This window comes from Vidua macroura, chromosome 1 (assembly GCF_024509145.1).
Source record: "Vidua macroura isolate BioBank_ID:100142 chromosome 1, ASM2450914v1, whole genome shotgun sequence".
NCBI lineage: Eukaryota > Metazoa > Chordata > Aves > Passeriformes > Viduidae > Vidua > Vidua macroura.
Genome location: NC_071571.1, coordinates 142,802,152 through 142,829,308, shown reverse-complemented (window position 1 = coordinate 142,829,308; position 27,157 = coordinate 142,802,152). Strand labels below are relative to the sequence as shown.

Genomic DNA, 27,157 nt, shown 5'->3' with positions numbered 1-27,157 from the left:
CCAGTTACCAAGTGTTTGACTATCCAGCATGGTTAAGTTGGTTGGTGGTTATTTGTAAAAGCAGAAGAAACAGATTGATTCTTTCTGGAACAAGTTGTGTCTAGTCTATAAATAATGTGAAAAGTATACGTGTTTTTCTTTTTAACTGCAACTTTACATTTGCAAAAGTTTTGGCCTGCGTTGACCTGCAATGCCCAGGAGACTGTCAAGAAACCAGAACAGCATTGTGTTATTAAACACTGGGTGTTAGCTGCTCCTCAGGAACTGTCTGCTGATGCACTTTATTCTGGGGAAAACAATTTGAGGCACCTTTGCCCTCTTGAAGAAGCTCTCCTTAAATAAAACCATAAATTACTTCTCAGTGCACATGCTAAATACAGACACAGGAGTGTTGTTGAGCAGCTCACATGGAGGTTGCTGGGTACAAAGTGACAAATGCTTTGCTCTGTAGAACATTTGGTTTCAAGGATTTCAACATAGTTGTGTTGCAGCCTGGGCTTTGCACAGCCTGTGGACTTGTGGTAGGGTACACACCATTGTCTTGTAAAAAAAAGCTCACGAGTCAGTGCCTTAAAGCATTACTGCCTACCCATGAAGGGAAGGCAGGCAGTTCAGTAACTCCCTCTCTCCTGCACACCTTTTCAGAGCAGCTGCATAGCTGCATTCTTACACTGCAGCCTGTATTTTCCGTTGTCTTGCAAGATTTCAACCTTTTGGTTTAGGACTGAGCTGACCACACTGGTAGCAGCAGGTAGATTTGAGTCAAGTTTACACTTGGTGATTTGGGACTAAAGCCCAAGAGTGAAAGCTTCCAAAACCTGGGGGTTCTCACTTTGGTCAGCAGACTAAAATGTCATCATCTCTGTTGGCTCTTGGTGTTACAAACTGCATTTGAGACCACATGGCAGGAGTTGAGTGATCCAAGACTTTTCTCAGCATGTCCAGCACAGTAATACAAATGTGGGTTTCCTCAGACACACTGTGACTGTGTGCACGTTTGTGTGTGTAATTTCTGAATGACCTGTCCTCAGGCTGACTGTCTTTGGGAGAAGAGCTGGTGGAATTGATCCTACTTCACATGGCTGAGCAGGATGCAAGTAAGGGGAAACCTTTCATGTAGCAATATCATAGTGAAATATTGGAATGCGGGTTACATGGTGCTAAATCAGGGTAGTCTCTGGGGGAACACAGTTAATAAATTCTAACTAGGAGGTGACCCTTTCTGAGCACTTTCTCTACACTTGTAATTTATGTGCTAGTCCTGTGCATTACAGTGCTTAAAGCCTAGGTCAGAAATCCTCCATGCAAATTTGGCACCTACTCTTGTCTTTAATGGCCAAATTAATAGCTGTAGGGCACAGCCAGCTGTTTTGTAGGTGCAGGCTGATGAGGTCTGTTAGAAGAACAAGGGAGCATCAGAGCGTGTGAGGAGTTGTGAGGTTTAGATGGATTTCCTGCATTACCAGAAATGTCAAATGACCAGATGAATGTTTCTCTGCTGAAATCAACTTAATTGTAAAGCACTGTTCTTTTTTTTTTTTTTTTTTTTTTTTTTGAGAAACCTGAAGAAATGAAGCAAGTTAGCAATTGGGCTGGCTGCTTTTTGTAGGTAAACTTTAATTGGTTTTGTATAATTTTCAAAATGCCACAGACTTAATTTTTTCATAGGCTGGGTTGTGACAATCCTGGTTTGTGTACTTAGAGTGGGTGTTCACATTCCTTTGATATCAAAGCTTTTACTTGCATAAAACAAATAAACACTTACCACATATATTTGCTGTGTTATGTTGACAAAACAGTGCCAGGGGTGCTTGGAAAACTGTATGTTTGAACTGCTGGGACAGTGGACTCTGGATTTTAGGTAAGGAAAATAATTTTCACAGAGGCACTAATCAGCAACTGGAAGAGAAGCCCAGGAATCTCCACCCTTAGAGACACTCAAAAGCTGGACTGGACAGACCCCCAGGAACTTAATGAAAGTTGGCCCTGCTTTTAGTGGGCAATGAGCACACCATACACCCTCCCAAGGTCACTCCCAGTCTTGTCTCTCTGTTTTTTGCTGAGTGAGATACTGAAAGGAACGACTAATAACCAAAGGTGTTTCATCAGTGTTTGGAGGGGAACAGGGACTTCCCTCCTCTGGAAAGATGGGCATCCCCTAGCAAGAGTGTTGGTATAGGTTTAGATGATACTGCTAAAGCCTTAGCAGCACTCTGTATGTGGATTGCAGCCTTGTTTAAAGCTGCCCAGCCCCAGTTGGTCCAGTCATCAAGGACTGTAAGATGAGCAGGACTTGGCTAGAACAGTAATAGTACTCTAAATGTTTGTCCTGTGTGGAGTGTAAGGTGTGAACACCTTACACCTCCTGCTCCTCTCCCTGGGGGGTGTTCAGTATGAGGGGGTTTTAAAGGTGTTCTGCACTGCAGTGAGAGAATGGACAAAGTTTTGGAGAAGGATAGCTTCTGGTCCTCTTTCAAGGTTTAAATTTCAGGATTTGTAAAGCCATCTTCTTAATTAATCTTTGCTTTTCTTCTGCCTTTTGATTTCTAGTCTTTCTCATTGATTCAGGTCCTGGTTTTCTGAAGCTTCTTGTGGTCTCACTACTAAGGGTGATGGAGTGATATTTCAAAGCTTGGCCTTCCTGCGCAGCTCTTACAGACCTGGTGTGTGGGTCACAGCAGGCAAGTCCAGCCAGATCAGGTGCATCTGCTGTTCCAGGGGCCGAGGTGTGTTCACTACAGTACAACAGAGCTTGTTTGCAAGAGGAAAAGCAGTTATTGTGCCCTCACAGCAAGGGATAAGCATGTCCTTGGTGTTGGCGTGCCAGTCAGCGCTGCTGAGTGTCTGCTGTACACTGTGCTGCTCATGCTGTACACCAAGGCAGCTTCATTTGAGCTTTTCTGCAAAATGTGTCTTTTTGTGACTCAGAGAATCGAAGCTTTTCTCCTGCTGCACTCTTCATGATTTAAGCAGGCACACTTTAAATGCAGCCTGACAGCATAGATTATTTGGAAGGATTCAGGGGATAAACAGGAGTTTGCCTGCAGAGCATGTGAATCTGTGCATTCAAAGCAGCCAAGGATCTGGTGAGCCCAGCCCTGTGCTTGTAAGATGTCTCACCTCTACATGCAGCCTTCTGTGAACTTCACTTGCTGCTTACAAGGAGAAAATGTACTTTTTCTAAATTCAAAAGTTCAGAGTTTGCTATGTTTTTAAGAACATGTGTTTACTGAGTTTCAGGCCAAAAGCACAAAGACCTCCAGTTTCTGTGCTTGAAGATGGCTGTCCTCATTTCACTTTCTGTAACAGGTGGAATATATCTTTTTTTAAAACCAGAATCACTGTTGTGTATCAAATTCCTTTGTACTGCAGGCTCAAACAGCCAGCTGGTGTCAAACCCATGCAGTGACATTCTCCTTTGCCTTTGTGAAAATTCATTATATTTTAGTAAGGCTGAGGAAGCTGAAGTCGGATGCAGCCAAATTTAAAGTAAAAGCAGCCTATAAGTGAGGTCAAAACTGGTTAACTGTTTGAGAGCTGACCTGATAAACAGCATAACTGTCTTTATACCAGGCAATATGAGTTTTGAGGCGATTTGGATAACTAAACATTAGTGCCCTGGATTCCTGCTACCCTCTTGCTATCTGCCACTTGATTAAAGAGGTGTACAGGTTCTCTGTGTGCCTGCTGCAGAGTCTCCTGGGGTTTAGAGGAGAAGTCTGCAAAGTCAGTGTGTTTTTAATCTCTTCTATCAAGCCATGTTGAAATGAGCTTGGAGTCATAATAAATAAATCAGTGGGGATGAAGCTGAATAATGGGTATTTCAGTACATATTTGAGATGATTTTTTAATGGTCTTTGGAGCACACAGAGCAGTTGCCTTGAGAAAGTACCAAAAAGAGAATGTATGGCCTTTTGAAGCACCACCATACCCCACGTATGGATGAGTTGCAGTTAGAGAATATTAACCCTGAGCAAAGGCATGAGGTTGCCCCAGGAGAGGAAACCATGTCCCTGAATACCTGGGGCAGGGACAGAGCTTTCCCTTGCACCCAGGGTCTGAGATGTTGCACTCAATGCTTAGGTGTGCATTGAGCCTTTTAATGGGTTGATGGTGATTTATCTCTGTGTAACTAACTGAAAAATAATAGACATTCTCCAGACTGTCTTGAACTGATAATTTCTTAAGGTGGTTTGAATGATTTTTACTCCCTTTGTGCCCTCATGATCTTTCCCTCAGTTCACTAAGGAAGTGTGTTCTGGAAGAAGTGACAGCAAGTAAAAATAGCACTGCCTTATTTTGCCGATCTGCTTGCTGTGGGGTTTCAGTTAGATCTGCTGACATGGATTTAAAAATAAATTTTTCTTCTGCTTTTTGCACCTGCTTGTCCTGGCGGTGCTTGATCTTGTGCTTCAGAGGCAGCAGCCATTTGGTGGTAGCTGGAATCCTTGCTGGATTGGGATCAGCAGCACAGGTGGTTGGGAGACCTAAGTTAAGGGGCTTTTGAGGCCAGAGGTGTTTGTGAGGCCAGTAACTAAACATAAAGAGGGGAAAGACCTTGTAGGCTTTTTAGAGCCTCTGTGGGAGTTGTCAGTTCAAAATAAGCAGTATGTGTTTTGCCAAGCGTGCAGTGGAATTGCAGTTGGTGTTCCAAGCCATTTGCTCTAAGTGTATTATCCCTTCCCCTCATTGAATATTGCTGTAATCTAATCAGATTACATCGCAGTTCATCGCTGGGCCCCGGCACAGTGAAGAGCTGTACTTCAAAAGAACATAAGTATCTTGAGTTACTGCCTTCTTCTCACATTGGGCTGACATTAAGTGTTCATTTAGAGCCAGATTCATGGAGGTATGGAGATCAATGAGTCTGGCTATCCAAATAGGCCTGTACCAGATCTCCATCTTTCCACTGTCCGGAGCATGCAGTGGAGTGTTGTCCTTAGTGTAGCGAGTGTCCCTGGCTGCTGGAGCTGGCCTTTACGTGCCCTGTGGCTGGCAGCTCAGTTCCAGAGTTCTGCACAGGTGTGAGGGGTTACTCCAGCTAAGTGCACAGGCTTGGTTTGGTGTTCTTCAGCTTCAGGAATTGTTTTCTTTACAGAGTTCTTTTTATTAGCCTGTTCTGGTTTTTGTTGAGAGCACCAGTTTGGTAACTCGTGTCACCTGCTGTCCTTGAGCCACTGATGGGTGCAGCAGCTGGAGCAAAGCAGTTGGATCTGCTCAGATTAAGACTGTAAGGTTTACTGAGCTGTGCATAGACTGTTTCTGGAAATACATTTTGTTATAGATCTGAAAAGAAATGGGGAAGAGGTATGGGCAATATTAGTGGACAGCTTGATTGTGAGTACGGATATTTAGCAGACCTGGTATGTTTTCAGTACTGAAACTATTTGTATTCTAAAGAATAAAATGCAAATAATGGAAAACACTATTGTGGCATTTGCTCTTTTAAACAAATACGGTTTTATTCATGCTTTGGTTTTGTGGCATTAAAAACTTGATGCAGAATTCTAGGTTCATAAAAATGAAAAAATGAACAAAAGGCACCTGTGAGGAGGGACGGATATTAATCTTGCAAGAAATCACCAGAAGCAAAATTCTGTCTATGCTGGCAACACCATTTCTGAAAGGGAGAGGAGGAGGGAGCAAGCCAGCTTGCACTCCTGACACAAACACCTCAAACTTGAGCATTTTGTTCCTGGGAAACATTTCTGCCTGGACTTTTGCTGCTCTCTGACAAGATGTCATGGTTCAGTGATGCATTTTGTGTCTCCTTACAAATTCATGAATCAATGACAGACTTAGCTTCTCAGAAATTGAACTGATGCATCCTACGATAACTTAAACCTTGCCAAAGCGCTTCTATCCACCTGTGTGTGTGACATCCTATTTCAAAGTAGAGGGCCACGGGTGAGCTTCACATGCACTGAAGGCTGACTAAACCCAAAGTGTCCAGAGATCATAGCAGGGCTGGTTCATGACCATGTTTATGTGTTGGACGGACTGTGTAGTGACCTCTGTGTACGTGGGTGAACTTCTGACCCTGCTTCTTTAATGGCAGTGCTTGTGTTGACTCCCATGGGGCAATGATTTTGCATAGTACTAAGCTAGAAGAACTGCTAAAGTAAGCAAAAATGTTGCTCACTGAAGGAATAAGCAAGCTCAGAAGAAATCACAAGAGCTTTCTTGCATATTATTTAACAAAGTGACCAGAACATGGTCACAGTCTGGTCACAGTCTGTTACAAGGATTTCCGAAAGCTGGTGATTACCAGGGCAGGCTGTGGGCTAGGGGTGGCTCAGGTTTCCTGTTCCTTTGGCTTCTTTGCTGCTTTAACTCACTGCCACTGCCACTCTTCTCAACTCCTTTGTCATCTAAGATCAATGACAATACAATTAGCAATCCTGCTAGTCCCATCCATGAACAAAGGCTGGTTTCTTCTGCAAATGAGAAAATAAGCCATCCCCTGCATTTTCCTCTCAGCTGGACTGTGTGGGGCTCTGGCAAATGTGACAGAGAACTTCATAGCAGGCCTCTGTAAATATGTTTTCCAAGTAATTTGCCCGAAAGGGCACTCGACCAAACATTGCAAGCAATCTGTTCCTTTGCAATGACAACTGCAGAGGTGCAGTATATGACAACAGCCTGCCAGAGCTGTTTTATTAAATTTGGTTAATGTAAAATTCATAGGTGAATTTGACCTTGAATCTGCATTTGTTGATCCAGTCTTCACTGAGAGATGTCTAAATTAAATTTTTTAAAAAAGCATCAGGAATTTTTTTTTTTCTAATTTTGAGCAGCAGCTATCAGAGACTTTACCAAGTGCTGCTCAGAAAGACTCACAGCTGTAGGAATAAGGGTGTCGTGTTTTCTTTTCCTGCCTTGTGGATGCTGAACAACATCTGTCTGTCAGCAATTTTTGATGTGTTTTTCCAACTTGCAAGCCTTACCTGGAGACTGTTGACATCCTGAACATAGAGAGATGCCATAGCTTTGCTTTCAGGTTTCTGTCCCAGTAGTAATACCTGTGCTAGTCAGTTTTAAGCAAAAGCTGTCCTTTTTTCTCTGTTTGCTCTAATACCCTGGAACTGATCCCATCATCCTTGAGTTTCATGGAGGCATCTGTATAAAAATTCAGCAAGATAAAGGTCTGTGCCTCATGTAATCAGTGATGGGAACTGCTTGCTCTTCTAGCAGCATGAGTTTGGATAAGGGTTGAGTAAATGGCCATTAGTTTAAAATGTCCTACTGTTAGTCATTTGTCATAGCCTCCATGTTCAGAACTGCATTTAATAATCCAGCCTCCATTCTGCTCCTGCTTTAATCTTTACTCAGAAATGGATTTTGATAACTTCGAAATTACAAAAATATTGCATCCATTTTTCATCATTCTCTCCCTTTTGGGAAAGAGGGAAGTGGCTGACACATTTGTACTATGGTCTTGAAGCTAAAGGTGAGCTTGTTAGTAAGTTGGAACCTTAAAGGCACTTCCTGAAAGGCAGCATCTTCTGAGGCTGCTGGAATTGCTCAGGAGTGAAGTGAGAAGAGGAAGATAAAAGGTTGATTGTAGCGAGTTGTTTGGAGTATATAGAGGCCATGCAGTTGTACAGCTGCACATTTCATCAAATAATAATCTCCTTGATAAATGATCATGATGAAATACAAACATAATGACTCCCATAAAACAATTGAGTCTCTTTCCTACAATCTCTCCCTGTTGTCTCTCTGTGATATTGAATGACAATCAAGCATAGAAAGAAATCATTTATGCCCTTTATAGTGGACTTGTTGTGGTGTTGTGGTCCACAGACTTCTGTTTAATTATCTCACATGAAAAAAATTTGTGGTCTTTTACAGGCTTATGATGGAAAGGAGAAAGCGGGGAAGGTGAGAGTGAAGGCGCGTTTTGCCTTGCAGAGTTGCCTTTCACTTATGAGAAGTAAGGCTGATGTTATCACCCACTTTCTAATCAAATTTGACAGGAGCATTTTGTTAAGCCACTTTCTCTGAGTGGGAATTCTGATGAACACAGCTCTCATCTCCGGTTTCGAAGTATTACTTTACAGTGTTCCCAGGCATTGTTTGCCTTACTGGATGAATTATTATAGTATGTCAGAGAAGCAGATGATTCATGGCCTCATTTTATAAACTGAGAGGTCAGAGCACAGCAGTTTGACTTGCAGAGCTGCAGGGCAGTGAATGGAGCCCATGTTACCCACCCAACATACTCGTGCTTTGGTGAAAGGTTTGCTAGTGTGGCCTCAGCATTTCTCTTTGGGAAATCACAGCTGCTGGAGGATGTCATGACTTTCTTCAGGGACCTGCTTATGAGTGGAGATGGATACTGCATTTGGTGTATTCCTGACACACTTCTGTCAGATGCTCTTTTTGCCATCACATCTGTGGGTTGATAGCACTGAAAAAGTTATCTCCACTGGTCTTCTGTCTGCCTGGCTCATGGTTCCATCCTTGAGTCAGTAGGCAATTGGTCACTTATGGAGCAGGTTTTGAAAAGGTAAACCATAAATTAATTTGGAACCTGAAGTAGGTCTTGTGTGACTGTGGCATTGCCCACTGCAATAACCTCATTCCTAGATTTTGATTGCTCGGGTGCATAGCCAGTACCAGGACTTGCACACACGTTAATGCTGCTTGTAAGGTACATCCCTGTGTGCAGAGTGCACATGTTGGCTGCCTGCTCTGGCTGTGAGTAAACTATTCATCAAACTGTAATTTGTATAAAGCATAGGTGAGCCTTGTTCACTGCAGCTGATACTGGATAAAAGAAACAAATCCAAATTACCATCCCTCGTTACATTTGGATATTTTCAAACCACTGCAGTGGTACAAAATGGTTCCCTTCTGCCAGTTTGTGTAGCCAGCTCATCCCAGACCTTTGGAGACAGGAGCATCAGTGCAGTTCTACTGGTGGGAACCAGCCCTACAACCTGCTGAAAGCTGAGATGAGCCCTTTGCACTGCGGATGTTCCTGGAAGAACAGCTGAATGCATTGGTGATGGCCATGGTCCTCCAGCTCAATAAATCAAGGGGTGGTGAAAGGCTTCTGTTTAACTTTTTTTTTTACTTTCTCAGGAAGGATTTGTATCCTTGACAGCTAATATAATTGGGAACAGGGAAGTAAAGCTGTGTTTAACTCCAGTGCTGTTGGAGTCAGTCAATCATACGTTGAAGAGAAGCAGTGGGATTCAGGTGTGGGACAAAATGGGCTGGTACTGTCCTTCATTTAGTCTGGTGACTCTTGCCAGCTCTGACCCACTCCGTGCACCCCTCTCTGGGTCCATGCTGACCAAGCAGAGCTGGCTCAGCTCTCCCAAACTTTTCAGCAGCATCCCTCATTCTTCTTCCCAAGCAGAATCCTCAACCCATCTTCAGTAACACCTTGTTTCCAGAAGGGACATCAAAGATTTCTCAAAACCATTTCTTCTCCTTTTATTCTCAGTTCATTAGATTAGTCTTCATTCACAGAATAAAATTAACACCTCATTCTTTGATGTTCTTGTAAACACGTATGGATAACATGAAGTTTCAAAATGTGGGAAGCCCACTCATCACCAGCCAGTTGTGTTTGGCTTTTTTTCCATGGACAAACCTCTTTATTCCAGGCTTAATTTATTTTGTTGTGGTTTTTGAATTTTTTTTTTTACTCTGAACTTTGTTTGGCTGTTCTGCTGATGTTGCCCATCCATCTGTACTATGTGTTGAGGGGATATATTTATACTTCGGTGGATTGTGTTTCACTTAGAATTCTGTTACCTTGGAATTTAATGTTAATAATAACTGACCCTTGTTTCCTAGCCTCCCCAAACACACAATTTCCTTTTTTATTGTTCTGTTACGACCCTTCTTTTTTTTTTTTTTTTTGTACAAGAGACTTAGGAAAGCAGTGTCACTTAGCCATTGATGGTCCTTAATATTCCAGTATTTCAGTGAGTTTTCAACCTTAAAAACCTACTTATTGCTTAAACTCACTGCTGGTAGCCAGGGAAATTTTTGGTTCATTTCTTCTTCTCTGCCATTGCACTTGTGTACCACATTAGCCTCTGAAATAAAATTACTTTTATTTGGCAGTGGATCCAGAGAAAAATGCCCATGTTTTGGGGCAGAAAGCCACTCTCTGTGGATGCTGTCCCCTTTCTCCACTTGCTTTCTCTCTGTTATGTGTCTCTCTCTGTTACGTGTCTCTTCTATATTGCTTTTTTGAGTTACTGGAGTGTCTCAGCTTGTGCAAGTGCAGCATCACTGGAAGAGATGGGTACAAATCCAGCATGGAGTCCGTGTGCTTTTCCCACCTGTATGCAACGAGGCTACAGCTCTTTGATGTTACCAAATAATATTATTTCAAAAGCTCCTTATAAAAACATGATTAATCAGGCAAATGACAAAGGACTTTGTGTTTATCATTTTGAACAATATCAAATAACCACAATTTGTTCCAGTTATTTAGTGACTTTGTTCAGAGCCATTTCGTGGGCACAGGATTTAATTCTGCAAAAATGCAGGAAGATGGTGACTTGATTTCATGTTTAAAAAAATCAAAATGATCAAAAATGTTAATGTTTCTTAGGAAGATTTTTTTTTTTTAACTTGAGCCAATACTATTTTTAAAGCCTAGGGAAGATTATACTCTATGATACAAATCTAAGGTTATTTTAATAATCAAGTAAGACTTTTAAATAGATGCTGATATATTCACTGTTCTTGAGTGCACTAGAGCTGGGAAACAGTTCGTAAGAAGGTTGATGTTTGCATCCTGAAATAGTAGAATTGACGTGCAAATGGTAACTAAGCGAGTACCAACACTTAACACTAATGGAAACAAAGTTATGTCGCGATTGAATAGGCTGGTCGGAGCTGGTGTTGCGGGGTGCAGCGGGAGCAGGGCAGGGGAGCAGCGGGAGCTGGGCAGGCTCGGGAGCAGCGGGAGCTGGGCAGGGGAGCAGCGGGAGCTGGGCAGGCTCGGGAGCAGCGGGAGCTGGGCAGGGGAGCAGGGCAGGTTCGGGAGCAGCGGGAGCAGGGCAGGGGAGCAGGGCAGGTTCGGGAGCAGCGGGAGCTGGGCAGGCTCGGGAGCAGCGGGAGCAGGGCAGGGGAGCAGGGCAGGTTCGGGAGCAGCGGGAGCTGGGCAGGCTCGGGAGCAGCGGGAGCAGGGCAGGGGAGCAGCGGGAGCTGGGCAGGGGAGCTGCGGCCCGGCCCTTGGCGAGCGGGGGTTTCGGCCCGCCTGGCCCGGGGCGCCGGCCAACGGCGCCACCTGCTGGCGATGCCGGGAGCGCGCCGGGACCCGGGCCGGGCTCTGCCGCGGCCAAACCCTTTGAGGCTTTGGCTCTAAAGAATCCAGGGACGGGAAAATTGCATCGAATCCCATAGGTCTGTTTCTAACATGTGGAAATAATTTGTTCACAGATGCCCACTCACTTGACATCTGTGTTGCTTGGCTTTTGATATCTCAAACCCTTTTCTTTCAAGTCTTCTGCTGCGGGGTTGAGCCTCATGGCACAGAAGGTGCCTGGAAGAAGTGTGTTGTAATTGTGTTTGGTTGCTCGGTTCTGGTGTCTAGGTGAACAGGAATTAATCTCTTCCTGGGGTGGCAGTTACCACTGAGATCTGCCCTGTTAATAGCCTAGTTGATTATATACTTGTTATTAATCTGTTTTACAATCGCTCTGGAAGACTTGGCACTCCCCTCTTGGTTGTTACGCCTCTACACCACAGGCAGGAATCTCATCAGGGGTCTCACCTGCCTTTTGGTTTTTGTTTTTCAGGTGGTACCAGAGAGATTGGGTCTGCTCTCACCAGGATGTGTATGAGGCACAGAAGTATAGAGTCCAAACTCAGGCAGTTCTCAAGGTGAGTGGCTCCGTACCTGGCCCAGCACTGGAGGTTCCTCTTCCATGTGCTGCTGGGGAACATCTAAAGCTGTTCATCAGCATTGGCTTCTCAGCTGATCTCTGCCCATGTCACTGAGAGCAGCAGTTGTTTTCTCCCTGCAGCACATTAGGTGCTGTGAACATGCTGGGTTCCACTGCACATTTATGGGGCTGGGCCAGTTCACCTCAAATCACCTCTAAATGCTGCAAATTCGCACTGTCAGTCCCTGTTGCTCAGTGCTGAGCAGGCGGCTGCTGATGTGACCAACTAACCTGTCTTTGTTTCAGCACTTTAAGCTTTGTCACTAGGTTTTAAACGAGCAGCAGCAGCGTTGTGCTGCTTCCTCAGCTTACTGCAGAGCCCAAATAGCTTGAGGCCAACAGAAAAACCTTCAGCAGAGCAGTATAGGAAATGCAAATTCTCTCATCCTGTTTTTGCAGTTGAAGTTAGACTGCAGAGGTAATGAGAGAGCATTAACTCATGTGCAACCTGGGCTGTACAAGAACAACCTACTTCAATAGTTAGTAGTAGTTTGCATGTGTGCCTTTTTGAACCAGACTTAAAAGTTATATGTGACCTTAGTTGAACAAAAATGATGCTTCACCATTTGCTTGATGACCTGCTATGTTTTTTTTCCCTTTTCCCCCCATCCTTGAAAGTGTTCAAAGCCAGGTTGTATAAACAACCTGGTCTAGTGGAAAGTGTCCTTGACCATGGCAAGGTGGTTGGAAGCAGATGACCTTGTCCCTTCCAATCCAAAACATTCTATGATTATTCTGTGATTACTTTAAAATAAAGCTATTTATGAAATTGGCCATGAGGAGACAATTTTAGTCTCCAGTTACCACAGAGTTAGCTGTTTAAACGGTTTGATCCCAGTCTCATTAATTAGTGGAGCATTACAGGTGCTGTATCAAGGACTATACCAGTGTGAGGTGAGGCACATCAGTAGGCAGGATATTGTTCTCTTGTTCAGCTGCTCTGTTCTCTTGTGTATACATATGTGCTATTTAAGTTTATAATTTCCATGGCTGCATGAACCTTTCTAGTCTCCAGAGTTTCCATTTAAATTGTGTGACAGTTGTGTAGGATCTGTTTACTCTGAACTGTTTCGGGTCACTCCTCTGCTTTGCTCTCTGTTCCTCACTGTCCAGAGCTTTTGTAATTCTGGTTATTTTGTGATGTGGATTTTTGATTTTTTATAATCTACTTTCTTCTTTTGCTTTCTCTAGTGTAAACATTTTTATGTTCTGATATTTACATTGTGACACTGGTAGCTGTCACAGCAAAAAGTAAAAATACTCCAGTATTGACCTTGGCTCTCTCTGTAAGAATAAGGGCATCTGCAGGATTTGATTGCTCTTTGTGTTTTTTCAACAAAATTAGTGCTTTAATTGACTGTCTGATAAACCCACTTCAAGAACAGATGGAAGAGTGGAAGAAAGTGGCCAATCAGCTGGATAAAGACCATGCAAAAGGTAGTTACAGAGGAAGAATTCTTTAATAGGAGTAAGATTGTAATACCAGTTTTGCTTCCTCTTTTCATGTTTGTACTGGAGAACTGAATAACATGCTTAAATATGTATAGCAGTTTTTCTCTTCTGAAACACTCCTGTCCCAAAGTTCCTAACAAAAATTTAACCCTTGCTGTATGCATTTTGAAGGTTTAGTTTGCTGGACCCTGGGGCTGGGTTGTTTTTCTAGACTGATAAGCAGTGACTGGGTTTAACTCTGTTAGCCCACTCTCCCTGTATGAGCTGAGGGTTGGAGATGGCACATCTATCCCTGCAAAGCCCTGGGGTGTTGTTAAAAGCAGCTTGTAAGATCATGTTATGCCTCAGCCAGAATGTCCTCTAGAGAGCACACAGCCCTGTAAAACACTGAGCATTGTTATTTTGTACCTGATGCCATATGGAAAGTGCACCTGTGGAGCAGGAGAGCTCTGCTATGGGACATGGGATGCCCTGGGCTGCAGGGGTGACGATGGCTCCAGAGGATTTCCTGGCGGAGTGAGCAGCAGGCAGCCAAGCCTCGCACAGCAAGCACATGTTGGTAGATGCCTTTGTACTGGGAATGGTGGCCCTCTAGTGGTGGCCCTCCGGTGCTGAAAACAGGTTGCAGTTCACCACGGACTGACCCTTGAAAATTTAAGACTTTTGTTATGTCTGGAAGAAGCAGCAGCACCGTGGGAACTGATAGGAAGGAGTGGGCTTGGCCTCTAAAAGAGGATTTTCTTCTTGCCCCGTCATTACTGTGGTCAAATAGAAGCAGTTGAATCAGCAGCTCCTGAAAAAACTTCCTGCCTTGTGCTGCAGAGTGTTAAGCATGTTGTGAGCAGGAGAGAGGAATCACATGGGGTCATTGGCAGTAGGGGTGACCCAGGCCAAGGTGGAAGTGAGATTTAGAGTTTACTGGGCAGACTTGGGTGTTGGGAATGCAGTTGGCCTCAGTACAGTTCTTGTGCCTGCTATGAATCTGCTTCTGTTTTTCATCTACAGAAGGGTAGTAATGCTTAACTTCTTTGTTAAAGTATATGTGTACATATATATACATGCATACATGCCTTGTAGCTTCTTTTTTTTTTTTTTTTTTTTTGTTTTTTTTTTTTTTTTTGTTTTGTTTCTTTTTTTTGTTTTACTATCAGTTTTCATATGTAGTACCTTTAGTGTTCCTGCACTAGAGGCTGAATATTTTGTTCTGGGATTTTAATTCTCCTAGGATGTGCAGCTCATCTGAAAATGAGGACAAGTCCAATGTGCTCCACTTCATCAGAAGGAGCTGGCAATGTGACCCTTCCTTAGGCAGAGTTTTAGCACCCTCTTCCTCTGCCTGACTCTCATGCTGGAGAGGGATCACAGGATATTCTCTGCCTTGCCATTTCAGGATAGCTGTTCTTTGCACACAGATGTTTTGAGAAACCTGTCATCTCTGTTTTCCATTCCTGAGAGTGGATGAAATGAAAAGCACTCTAATTTTGTACTATGTTCTCAGTTGTTATTTCTGTAAAGGCTTTGTTTATTTGGGAAAGATTTTGGTATGTGAATGTGCTCACACCCTAAAATGTTATATTAAGCCAAATGTATAGGCTTTACAAAATGTGAGTTCTAAGCCGCTTTGTTTAACAGTAGCTGTTCCCTAAAAGTTTGTAGTCCAACGTCTTTAAATGTAGCCTTTTCTGTGCAAAACATTCATTTTGACATTGATTATATTGATAATAGAGGTTGTGTGTGTTTTTTAGAATACAAAAAAGCTCGCCAAGAGATAAAAAAGAAATCGTCTGATACACTGAAGCTACAGAAGAAAGCAAAGAAAGGTAACTTGCTTCATACTGTACTGTTAACAGCCTTCTGAGTTGTGCTTTGACTAAGATTGAACAGTGATAAAACTTTATACTGTAATAATCCTGCTCTTCTAATGTATTCCTGGTACCTACTTGGTCACCAGGATACAATTACTATGTGTCATTTAAATCATGTTCTGAAGCTGCTGTCTACTGTTCTTGCACAAAAGCCTTAGAACTGTTTGTGCAAAGTCAATCATGTTTTAAAATAGAACCCTTACTGCTAACTTTTTCTTTTTAGGAACACTGACAGTCTTAACATGACTTGTGCAGATACCTGTAAAATTTTCTAGAATCTTTTGGAATCATATAAAAAAAGCCATTATGTAAAGGTTCCCTAACTATTAACATTTCTCACTGTTCTTCCTTTCTGCCACTTTTCCTCTTTTTTTCTTTTTTTTAACAGCCTGTAATCTCCTAAACCTTACTTTTTGAGACTGAGACAGTCGCATGGGTTGTTTTTGGGGGGAAGGGCTCTTGGCAATCATAGAAAACTAAAAGGGAATTTTTAGAAGAAAAAGGGAATTTTCCTGAAAGACAATTTGCCTTTTTTAGCAGCTGTATCTCATGCTTGTGTTGCTCTCCCACCTCCACTTTGTCATAGGGGTTTCATCACTGTTTTGATGGAAACATGCAGCACTGCTAGCTGCAACACTGCCATCACTAAGGGTTTTACTTGGCCAAGTGCAAACCCCACCAGGCTTTGGAACAATGATAGGGAGCTTGTACAGAAGACTTCCTGGTTCCCTTTCCTGCACTGGGCTCTTCCCAGCTGGGTCAGAAGTGTGCTTCGAGCACCTCTCAGTCTGCAGGTTGAAACTTGTCCTTTCCTTCCTGCCTAAAACCTATGAACCCAGAGACAAGCAAAATAAATGCTGGAGTGGGGAGTTTCTTGAAATTTTCAAATTGTGTAAGTGTTACCTAGAAGAGGTGAGCTGTCTCTAATTGTTCTTCCATATAGGTGAATCAATAATCCCAGTGGTAGAAAGCCAGATGTCTGGAAAACTGCTCTTGAATGTTAGCTGACTTTAGATAAGAAATGAGGAAAGGAGACATGAAAGCGACCAAGAGGGAGCTTAGCTCAGTAGATTCTGTTTGTCTGTCAGTTCAGTGTTCTAAATCAGAATGGTGATTGTTAGGGGAATGTGACTTTTTGAGTTAGGATCGTATTTTTGGGTGATGCATAAACATGTTTCTCATTTTGTGTGATGAAATGTCCGACTGCAGACCAACAGCTTTATAGAGTTTGTGGTATTCCTTCCATGTCTTCTCCTGTCTCTCCCCCACCTTTTCTAGTCTTATTTCTTCTTGTCCTTGTGTGATACAAACAACCTATCAGTGCATGGTAGGTAAGCACTGAGGAAAACATAAAAGCATGGAATGGTTTGGGTGGATGTCTGGGATCTGTGAGGAGGGAGCCATTTTTTTGAGCCTTTTTCTATGGATTGACAGCTGTCTGGCTCCATCTCCCCTTAATCCTGCTTCTGAGTGTTCAGTAAATCACTCTGCAATATTGAAGGAGGAGACATCATTTTCTGTGAAATGTGAAGAGGAAAGAGAAGTACTTAAAAACTGCTGGAAAAAAAACAACCCACTGTTCTCATACTACAGATACCACTTGCATCTGTTAGCAGTGGTTAAAGCAAGCAGACTTGGTCCTTGGATTTTCTGCTTTCATATCCCCCTCCTCAAATGTGAGCCAAGTCTCGTGATGAGAGTCAGGAAACTGGTGTTTTGACCTCCTTCAGGATTAAACATCTTTTAATGAGGAGTGGAACTGGCCTCGTTTTGCCATCATTGTTGTAGCAGTCATGATGTGATTGAAGTTTTGTTCCTTTTTTTTTTCCTTTTTTTTTTTAAATCTAATTCCCTTGCTTAATTTTACCATTATGATGTTCTTTTGGAGTTGTGGTGAAAGTGCTGTATTTCTGTGCTGTCCCTCTTGGAGCTGCTGTCAGACTCATGGTGTTTGCTGCAGAGCACAAAACCAAAGGGAGTTGTGGGGGTTGAGTGTATGGAGCAGGTGGAAGAGCTGAGGACTCACAGGTAGCCAGTACAGGGGAAAGAAGGAGCTGCAATATTTCTGAGGAGCTGAGAGTTGTTCTCATGGCCCCTGGGGAGGAGAGATGTGGGGAGGCCTTGGCTCGTAAGGCTGTGAGTATGAATGCCCAAAGCTGTTGGCCCCAGCAGGAGTAGTCAGGGGATGGGAGGAAGTTCTCCCTGCCTTCTTGCAAGTTATCAACAATACTTAAGTTAGAAGGAAAAAACAGGAGCAGATGCCTTTTCTCCTCTTTGTTGTTTTGATCTCTATCCTGAGGAAATAAAGCTTTGGTCTGACTGCAATGTCAAATGTTGTTGTGAAAATGTTTTTGTATGTACCCATCTTGACAGATCTGTTCAATGTCATGTGTGGTGAAGTATGTTGCTCTTGCTTCTACTGAGTGATAAAAAAAAATCAAGAAGGGGTTTATTTTGTAACATGATAAAGCTGCAGAAGTGATTCTGCTTTAGGACACAAATGAGGTTCAAACTATGGGAAAACTAGACTGGCAGGCATGTGGCTGAGTGCATGAATGTCTTCCTGTGCCTTCAACTCTCCTGTTTCTCTGTTTTACAGACTTTTTTTGTTCTGTTCTTGCTCAAGCAGGACCTGTCCCTTTGATTTTTATGTAAAGTTACTGACTCACCTATGGGGACTCTAAAACAACCAATTCATTCCCTTCCTAGCACTTGTAAGAATACTTTTGAATTAACTTTATGATCACCTGTGGGCAAGCGGGATGTTTGCTGAATTCTGGATTTGCTTCAACACTGTGCATGCTACTGTAAAGGTCCTTTAAGCTTATTCTACTATTTCCCATCTGACCTTATGGGAAAGGGTTTCTCTTCTGCTTTGGGCAGCTCCAGATGGAGGAGCTCAAATATAAGCCTCTCCTTTCCTCTTTCACATGCTGGCAGTGGTGTCCCCCAGCCCTGACGCGTTGGGCTGCAGGGCTGTCTCTCACAGCTGATGCTGCAGCATGCACAGCAGCTCCTTGCTCCTTGTCTGCAGCCCAAGGACATTTAGGAAGGAGGGTCATGGGCTGTGTGGCTTGTCCTGGCAGGAGTGCTGCAGGTTGGGCTCCCTGCCTTAGCTCTGGGGGGCCGAATCCACAGGGGTTTGCCTGTTCCATGGCTTCTGCATGGTCTGTCTGTTCCTGTTCCATGTGGCCAAGGTCAAAGTTCAGGCTGGGCATTTAAGATCACGTATTAGAAATTATGTTTGCAGAGTAAGTATGTTCATTGCAATAAGGGTGTTTCCAAAGCTTGAAGTGATAGGGAAAACACCAAGCTTTCCAAATAAAACAAAAGAAAGTCCAGGGTCCTTTCTGGAAGTTTGTTAGGGTATTTTTAGTAAAGTGACACAATGTGAAATGAAGGTCTTGCATTTCAAAAGACCTCACGGAGAAAATTTTCACCCTATTTATTGTCTTTAACTATTAAAAAAAAAATCCACCTGAAGCTAAATCTTTGTAGTCTTAAATAGGATCCTGGTGCACCTCTCTGATCCATGCAGTCCCTGAAGGTTTCATGGTGATCTTCAAGGTTCTTGTTCAAGGCTTCCTTACACCCTTGTTCCCACAGGGAACAGGCCCCTAGGGCTTGTTGCCCACCCTAGCGTTGACACTCAGCTCTTGTCTGAACAGATGAAGTTGTGTAGTGCATGGAATTGCAGACATCTTCTAAATTGCTTTGTTTTCAGACAAACATTGGCCATCAGAAATCAGCCCAGCTAACCTGAGTCAGCAGAATAATTATGCATATACTTAAAATAAATTCCACGTTTAGGTTTTTGCTGATTCAGGGCCTCACAAGTGGATCCATAGCTGCAAGGAGCTGTTGATGCTATATTGAATCAGGAGAGAGTCAGCCCCTGTGGCTCTGCATGTAACCATTTGGGAAAGTTAACAAAACGCATGATTCTTGAAGAAAAAAATGATCAAGTGATTAAATTAAAATATATCTGAATGTATGTTTAAAATCTGGAGTGCATGTTGGGTCTATTTTCTGTATTTCAGCTTGGCTATTAATGAATAAATAAACAGGTTTCTCTCCTACCCATAACATGACTGGTAGGTTTCATTTTCAGGTTCTTCATGTGACACTGAGCTTTGAGGAAAATGTTTAAATCCAAGTGTATATGTAAGAAATTGTTGGATGTAACACTCCCAATAATATAACACATGTTAATAAGAAAACTGAGTTTTATCTGTAAGACTTGTAGAAGTTTCTGCAGAGTTCCCTTAACATTCAGTACAGCATTTCTTCTTGTGTCCCCATCAATGCTGAGTATCCAAACTGGCAGTCTCTCCTTTTGAGTATGCAGCAGTTTTGGAAAGTACTCTGTGATTCTAATGAAATTCAGAGAATAGAACATGATTTTTAATTTACTGTAGAACGTGCTTATTAATTTACTGTAATACTGCCAAAAGTGCATTTTCTTCCTCCTCCTGGTTAGCAAAGATGATGTCTTTATGTTTTAGAGCCTTTTTAGGGGTTTTTTTTTTGTGTTATCCTCTGGTCTTTGTAATATTGTTAGACTGCTCTCAAGGATGGTTGTGCAAAGCCCATGACTCTAAACTAAAAAGCATAAAGCTCTTCAATGCAATTATAACTGAAAAATGTCTCAGTTCTTAAAGCAAGTGTTGACCTTCTCATTCAAGCACTTTGCACTCTTTCTGTACGTGGCACTTGCCCCATCTGGAGTGGCAGGCTGGAGAGGGAGAATCCCTGGCCAGAGCCTTCCTCCCCAGGAGGGAGCCTCATTCCTCTAAATTGATCAAGTGTGGCACCATGACTGAAGTGAGAGCCAAAACCATGGAGTCAATAAGATGCAGCTCAGAAGGAGGGAAGCTAATGAGCAAATTATCCTTATCTTTTGCTGGAAAAAAATCCTGTGTGGATGAGGCCATGGCGCCTGCAGGGCTTTTTGGGGTGTTTCGTTGTTTTAGGTTTTTTTTTTTCGCTGCAAGCTTATAATGTGTGCTCTCCTTTACAAAAATGCAGTAAAGACATGTTGCTAAATCAGTTACTGAAGACATTTCTTTGATTTACTTTTGTTCCTTGAGTTTTGAAGGCCTCTTGGTAGTTCCCCTCTTTTTGACAGCAGGCCAGTTTTATTGCAGAATTTTATTATATAAAGTTTTTTAATTAAAATACATATACCATAGTTAATCTTTTTGATGTTCTTCCACATTGCATCAGCAATTAGGTTTTCATTTATTTGACAGTCTGTTAATGTAATTGCAGTAGAGAACATCAAGAAGTGCTGTGGTTACTCAAACAGCACCAGTATAGAGTTCTGCAGGTTTGAGTTCCCTCTTCCCTGCGAGGGGATGATTTGTGCCACTTGACCAGGGTCTGGTTATCTGTGTTGTGCACTTTCTCTGAAGCACAGGTTTACATCTTCTCACTGAGGAGTCTAAACTGTGTGGTACATAACCAGAGTTTTAATTTGCAACAGCTCACCAGGATGCAAAACTAATGCGTTTGTCTTTATCAGCAATGGAAGTCAAAACAGTCTAGTCCAAACTGCTCCCTCTCTTGTCTTGGCGCTGATGATAAATGTCTAAATTCTAGGAATGCTGGAACACCAGTTTGACTTTTTTTATTTTCCTTTCTGTGTCAATTTTGTGTCCTGCAATTTCTCACCATGCGCACCTGCCTGACAGCTGAGGCTCTGGGTAAGTCTGTGCCATGCTGTGACCCTGGTGGCTGGTTTATTGTAGCCCTTGCTGTGGCCTCTTTATGGTGTCTGGTCTCCACTAACTGCCTAGACTTTAATTTCTGATGCAACTAAAATACTGCGTAATCTTGATGAACAAACCATCTTTTGATTTATTTTCTTTTGGCATCTAATTGGAACACTGTAAAAGAAGAAAACCAGTATTGTGGATAAACCTCTGGTTTATTTTGGAAAGGGATAACATGGACAGATAAATCTTGTCACAGCTGGGAGAGAAGTTAAATGGAATAGACATGTCATCAAGGTGATGTTCAAATAATTGAGTATCTTATTGTTAATATGACTTTTAAAGTCTAGAGCCTAAAGTCCTTAATGTTGGTCTTTGTAAGCTGTGATCCAAATTCCCTTTTTTATGAAAATCGCATGCATCTTTCTTACCTGATAGATAAGAAAGCACTATATTTACTTCATGCTGGTGAAAGGGTTGGAATTCAGCATCACAATTGTCTCCTGTTGCCTGATCACATCTCAAATATGTTTAAATTGGGGTGCTGTTTCATCTATTTTGCAAATTTAAAGTAGCTGCCTTGAGATCCCATTGTGAATGAAGCATGGTGTTTCTGAATCTGAGCAAAGTACTCATACCTGCACTTGTAATTGTGGTGGTGTAAATGTTGCCTTTGGGAGAAGCCTGAAATGATAAATCAGCAAGATCTCAAACAGGGCACCTCCACTGGGCTCCTGGAGTTGGGCCTTGTTGAGGCTGCTGTTTGTCCCCATTTTTTGAAACCACACATTGTGGTTTTCCTGGTTTGTAATTCAATCTAGAAATGTCATTTGGAAACTTGTAGCTTTTCTACTAAGGCAAAACTTTGCACTTTTGAACATGAGCAGGTGACTCAGATCTCCAGTAGCCAAAAGAAAGACTCCGATTTGGTTTCTGAAGGAGTCTGAGGTTAATCCCAGTTAAGAGGTTTTTGGTGGCAGAATTCTTCTGTTCTCAGCACAGATCCATATTAGTTCATTTGTTGGCTTTACTGTGCAGAACTTAAAGGATGTGGTTCATTCTGGCAGCTGGAGCAGGTGTGCTCTTGTGAAGAAGGTGGTTTGGGAATGACTGACTTGGAGCCTGCTTTGATTTGTACAAGTAGAGGTGTACTCAGCATTGTCTCATACTGTGTAAATTCTGCCACTCTGTCAAGTGACCAATATTGAATATTCAAGTTCTTTAAAGCAGATGCTTTAAAAAGTGGAAAGGAACTGTCTTTCTGTGAGGACATGGAAAACAGTAATTTTACCAATATTTGCTGCATTGCATTGTCAGTAACAGCATCAACTTTAGCAGTCCAACTTGCACAGAGAGAATTTTAAAATTATTTGGTGTTGCTGAGAGTTTTGCTAGTGTGTCTTATAAAATATAGGCATGAAATTGGGTTGAAAGTTAGGTTTGGTTTTCCTTTTTCCCTAATATTTTTCATTTACTAAAGGTTTTTTTGAACAATAGCTGTTTAAAAATTGCATGAGGCTTTCAGCCAGGATTCACACAAAACACAAGTAAAATGCAAGTTCTATTGCATGTTGGTCCTCTAAAGCCCTTGCATGTCATGGTAGTGATGTAAAGCACCTGCTGTGAGGATAACATTGAGACTGTCCTTGAAGTAGCAGCAGATCCATGTTACTTTTGATGAGAAGCAGTTCAGCTCCCTGCACATGGTTAGCTGTCACTTGCCTGTGTCCAGCTGCCGGTCACCAGGCTGTTGGAGCATGGTTGGAGAATTCTGTCCACAAGTTCTGGTCTTGCATTTGTGCTCTTCTCTGCATCACCAGAGCTCCTCTTTGAGAAAGGCTGGATTTGAATTCCTCCTCAGTGTTCAGGTTGTTGACTTGTTCTCCTGGGTGCAGCTGGACATGCTCTGCAGAGCCATCCCTACCCTACTGGTTGCAGATCAGTGACCTGTGACTACATTGGATGCTTTTGACCATTGCTGTTGCTGGTTGCTGTGGTAGGTCACTCAAACCTGCCTGCAGCTGGGCTCAGAGTGTCCTTCAGGTGCACTTCCACAGCTGCTGCATGATAAGACTCATCTGGAACTATCTTACGTCATTGTGGTAGTTTTGTTGGTTTGGAAGTGTTTCGGAATGCATAACCTAAAGGCCAGAGAATGTGTGCTGGAGGGAATAATCACTTGCTGATGTTCCTCATGAAAGTGTGCCTTGTGACCACAGTAAAAATACTGCAATCAAAAATACTGCTTTGGCCAATTAACCTTCTCCTTGTCGTTCAAGGGGGAAAAGAATTGCATTGCTCTCCAGTGGTCGATATTCCCTTCTGAGATAAGTAGCAGATTCAAATCAGTGGAGACCCAAGGTGTCTGAGGAGCAGAGGTGGTCAGCAGTTGGCCCTCACACCTGTGGTGTTCTCTGGGTGTGGAAGTGCTGCTATAGGCATGTGCTTTGCTCTGCTTAGCAAAGGAAACTGGTTCAATTAGGCAGACATCTCATCCCTCAAATTTCCTGAGCTGAGTGCAGCTGGTGATTCAGGGAGTAGGAAGAGCTATGCCTGCTTTCAAAAGACTTGCTAGATTGATGTCTGCATTGTGGAGCTTTCAAAGGATGTTGATAAATCTTTCCTCCTCCTAAAAGATGAGTTATGAGAAGTCACCAGGAAAGAGCTGTATTCATTTGTAAACATCTGACTTCAGAGCCTCATCTGAATGATTCACCTAAGCTTGTTTCTGCTCTGAATTACACCTGAGACAGCTTCTGTGTTTTCACAGACTGCCCAAATGCCCCTGAACATAAGAACAGGTCTGTGAAAATACTGGTGAGACCATAAATACTGGTGAGTGTCTGTTACTATACTGACTCACTGGAAGAAATAAAATGGGAATTTTGTAGAGGTACAGAGGAAGTTGGAGAGTGGTTTAGTTTTACACATGCTTTGGCCAAAGGGTTAAAATACCAGCCTGAACATTATCCTCATAACTTTGTTGAATTGAGTGAATTACACAGGTGGAAATGAGGGTTATTCTTGCCCCAGGTTTTGGCTGTTCTTGTTTCCCTGGTCCAAGATGTCCTGCTCTAAGGTCCACAGGAAGTACCAAAGTTCACTATAATTGAAACCACTTTGTCAATGGTGTCCAGTTGCTTTTTAAGTGTGTGTGTTCTCACTGCATAGGCAAATGCATTTAACAAGGATTTACTGCATTATGTGCATGGTTATGGTGGAGCAGCTGAATGTTTATAGCAGTTCTCCAGGGCTGAACTAATGTGTGTTTGATTTAGTTTGCAGCTAATATATTTTGCACTTGGTACATCCATGGTAGTGAGCCAGTATCTAGGCTTGAACAGCAGGTAGTTATTTTACCCATTGTAATTCCACGCAGCACTCAAAAAGGGCCTGAGCAATGATGCAAGTTTCTGTTTCCTAAAGAATTTGAAGGAACAACTCCAGAGAAGTATGAAATGTTTAACCACTGCATCTGATGGCAAGAGTATGGGGAGGGCCTGAAATGTACAGAATGGTCTTGGAGCAGGAAGCCCCAAGGGTCTCCTGAGGCTGACAGACAAAAAGGCACAGGACCTTCAGGGAGGTACCCAAAGCTCTGCTATAACTTACTTCTGGTAGATGCTGATTTTGATGGAGGAAGCAGAGGACCTTCAGACTCTGTTCTTCTTAAAGTTTATTTACTTCTAAGTAAGTTTTATGACCACATTAGAGCAGCCAGACTGATTTGCAGGATCAGACACTGCTGGAAGTTTGGTACCAGGTGGCCTTGGCAGTGGCCGTGTCCATGTTGCACTGCATGTAATTCTTCCAGGATCCATTGCAGAGCTCTGTGGGTGTCAGTGCATTTTAACTGGACTATGTCTAACTCTCTACAGAGGAGATTTGGATATATCCAGCCTGTAATTCTGCTAAGCCAGCACAATTCTCTTTGCTTCCATCGCTGCTCTCTTTTCCTGTAGCTCTGGCTGTGTATTAGTGCAGGGAGGCTGATGGCTTTGCCTTGCTCTGGAGTATTAAGGAAATACATATAATAGTAAGGCAAAGGTTTTTCCTTTTTAAGCCTGACATTTAGTCATCTGCATTTTATCCTACACACATAAAGAGACTTCTTTCCTCTTGCTTGTAGCTTTAAATCCTCTGTGCAGAAAGGTTATCATCCAAAAAATGATTTTGGGTAGCTGCTTGTAACTCACCCACCATTTTTTCAGTGTTATCTTCCTGGTAGTTAAATTGCATGTGATGGCATTTCTGGGAGATTTGCAACAAATTTATACAGCTGAGGTCCGCTGCATGAAAACATCTTGCAACTGTTATTGGTTATAGTATATCTAAGCAGCAGCTCTTAATTCCTAGAGGAACATTTTTTTGGCATGATGCAGCATAAGCAGTCAGCGCAGAATACTTAGTTGTCCCAGAGAGTTTTGGTATTATGAGTTGACTGTAATTAATATAGTGAAGCTTTTTATTGCAAAACATTGTAATTTAATTGTATCCATTGACATATATTGGACATATATAGATATATATGTCCAAAAATATATATATATATTTAAAAAAAAAAAAAAAAAAAACAACAAAAAAAAAAAGAAACCACTATGTAGAGAGGTTTGGTTTAGTTTAGACTTTGGAATGAAGAAAATGGTTTCAGCAGTTGGTTTGTGCAGAGTACTCGAACCCAGTGGTCCAATGATCAGTAACATGTCCACAGTAGCATTTTGTATAGGAGATTGATCCATTCATTTAGTGGCTCCACAAAATTCTCACTAGAACCTTGTTAAGCACAAATGTAAGAAGGCGGAGGAGTACACCTGGGCTAGTGATTTACCTGGGCTAGTTTATTTATTTATGAAAGTTGTTCTTTCATCTCCCAGTTAGTAAGGTGTTAGCTTTCGGCAAGGATGATGTGAAGAGTTTCTACAGCTAATGCTCTGATAAAGTCCTTATTTAAAATGCTGTCTTTGGCTTGTTGAAACCTTTTGAATTGAGCTGGATTTCTATTCTGTGCAAAAGGGGGAAAAATAAATGCTTTGAAATGCTTGATTTAATTGAGGGGAGAAACATCCTTACTGATTTGAATGAAGGGAAAATGCTGGTTGAGACTCAAATTGCAAAAGCACAATCCAGCAGCAGTGCTGGCTGAAAATCATGTCATCTTCTCTGGAGAGGCACAGTTTTGACAATATGTGCTCTTGATTGTTTCCTGCATACAGGACGGGGTGACATTCAGCCCCAGCTGGATAGTGCTTTACAAGATGTCAATGATAAGTACCTCCTGCTTGAAGAAACCGAGAAGCAAGCTGTCAGAAAAGCTCTGATCGAGGAGCGCGGTCGATTCTGTGCTTTCATCTCGATGCTGCGCCCTGTGATCGTAAGAGCTCTTCGTTTTCAGTCAGTACAATTCACAGATTAGATAAGTGGCCAGAAGCCTCTGAAGAGAGTATCTCGTTATGTCTTAGGAATTAATTTTTTGAGTCAGAATACAGCCTGTGTTTCTCTCTGTCTAGCAAGTGGTGGGAGTTGGGACCTTTCTTGTAGGCACTTGGAGTAATTCAGCAATGGAAAACACTGAATACCTTCAAGTTGACTGATGGGTAAACAATGAGCACGAAGACTGAAGTCAGTTTGTGTTCTTTATGCATTCCAGCCCGAGACATTGCAAATGCAGTTTTTTCCACTGCTTTCCTTCTTAACATTACATTTTAATATAAATCCTCCTTACTCCTACTCCAGTGCTAGGACTGATAAATGTTTCAAGACCTCCCCTGAGTATATAATGACATTATCTGACAAATTATAGGCTGCTTCTGTGCAGTTTTCTGATAGCTCCTTTCCTTCTACATGACAGTTTTTCAGTTAATGGGAAAGGTTTAAGTAAATTTTCATCATCTCAGGTAGTCTGAAGCCTGACAAGGTTCATGGCTTTGTAAGCACCTCAAGTGAGGTGCATTTCTGAAGGGTCACCAACCTACTGGGAAAATGTTCCCAGTGCTTGTTTACAAAGAGCATCAGTCTCAACAGAAAACCATAGTTAGAGAATTAGAAAAGTCATGGCTGAGCAGGAGGAGGTGAATTCCAGATTCAGAGGACCTGGAAGAAATGGTAGCTAAAGAATTACTGTGGTAGTTTACAGTGCAGGAATCGTCATCTGAGTTAGCCGTCAGTGTAATTTGAGCCAGAATCAATCATAGATGTATTAATGCTC

The 27,157-nt window shown here is 42.3% G+C and overlaps 1 protein-coding gene across 13 annotated transcripts in view; it reads left to right on the top strand.

The window, feature by feature from the left end:
• Positions 1 to 27,157, top strand: part of MTSS1 (MTSS I-BAR domain containing 1) — a 127,952-nt gene that overhangs the window by 81,298 nt on the left and 19,497 nt on the right. For all 13 annotated transcript variants that reach the window (XM_053976993.1, XM_053976984.1, XM_053977070.1 and 10 more), the window contains 4 exons: positions 11,775 to 11,859; positions 13,267 to 13,358; positions 15,119 to 15,193; positions 26,166 to 26,323. In XM_053976993.1, the coding sequence (XP_053832968.1) occupies positions 11,775 to 11,859; positions 13,267 to 13,358; positions 15,119 to 15,193; positions 26,166 to 26,323 (410 nt within the window). The remainder of the gene's footprint in view (positions 1 to 11,774; positions 11,860 to 13,266; positions 13,359 to 15,118; positions 15,194 to 26,165; positions 26,324 to 27,157) is intronic.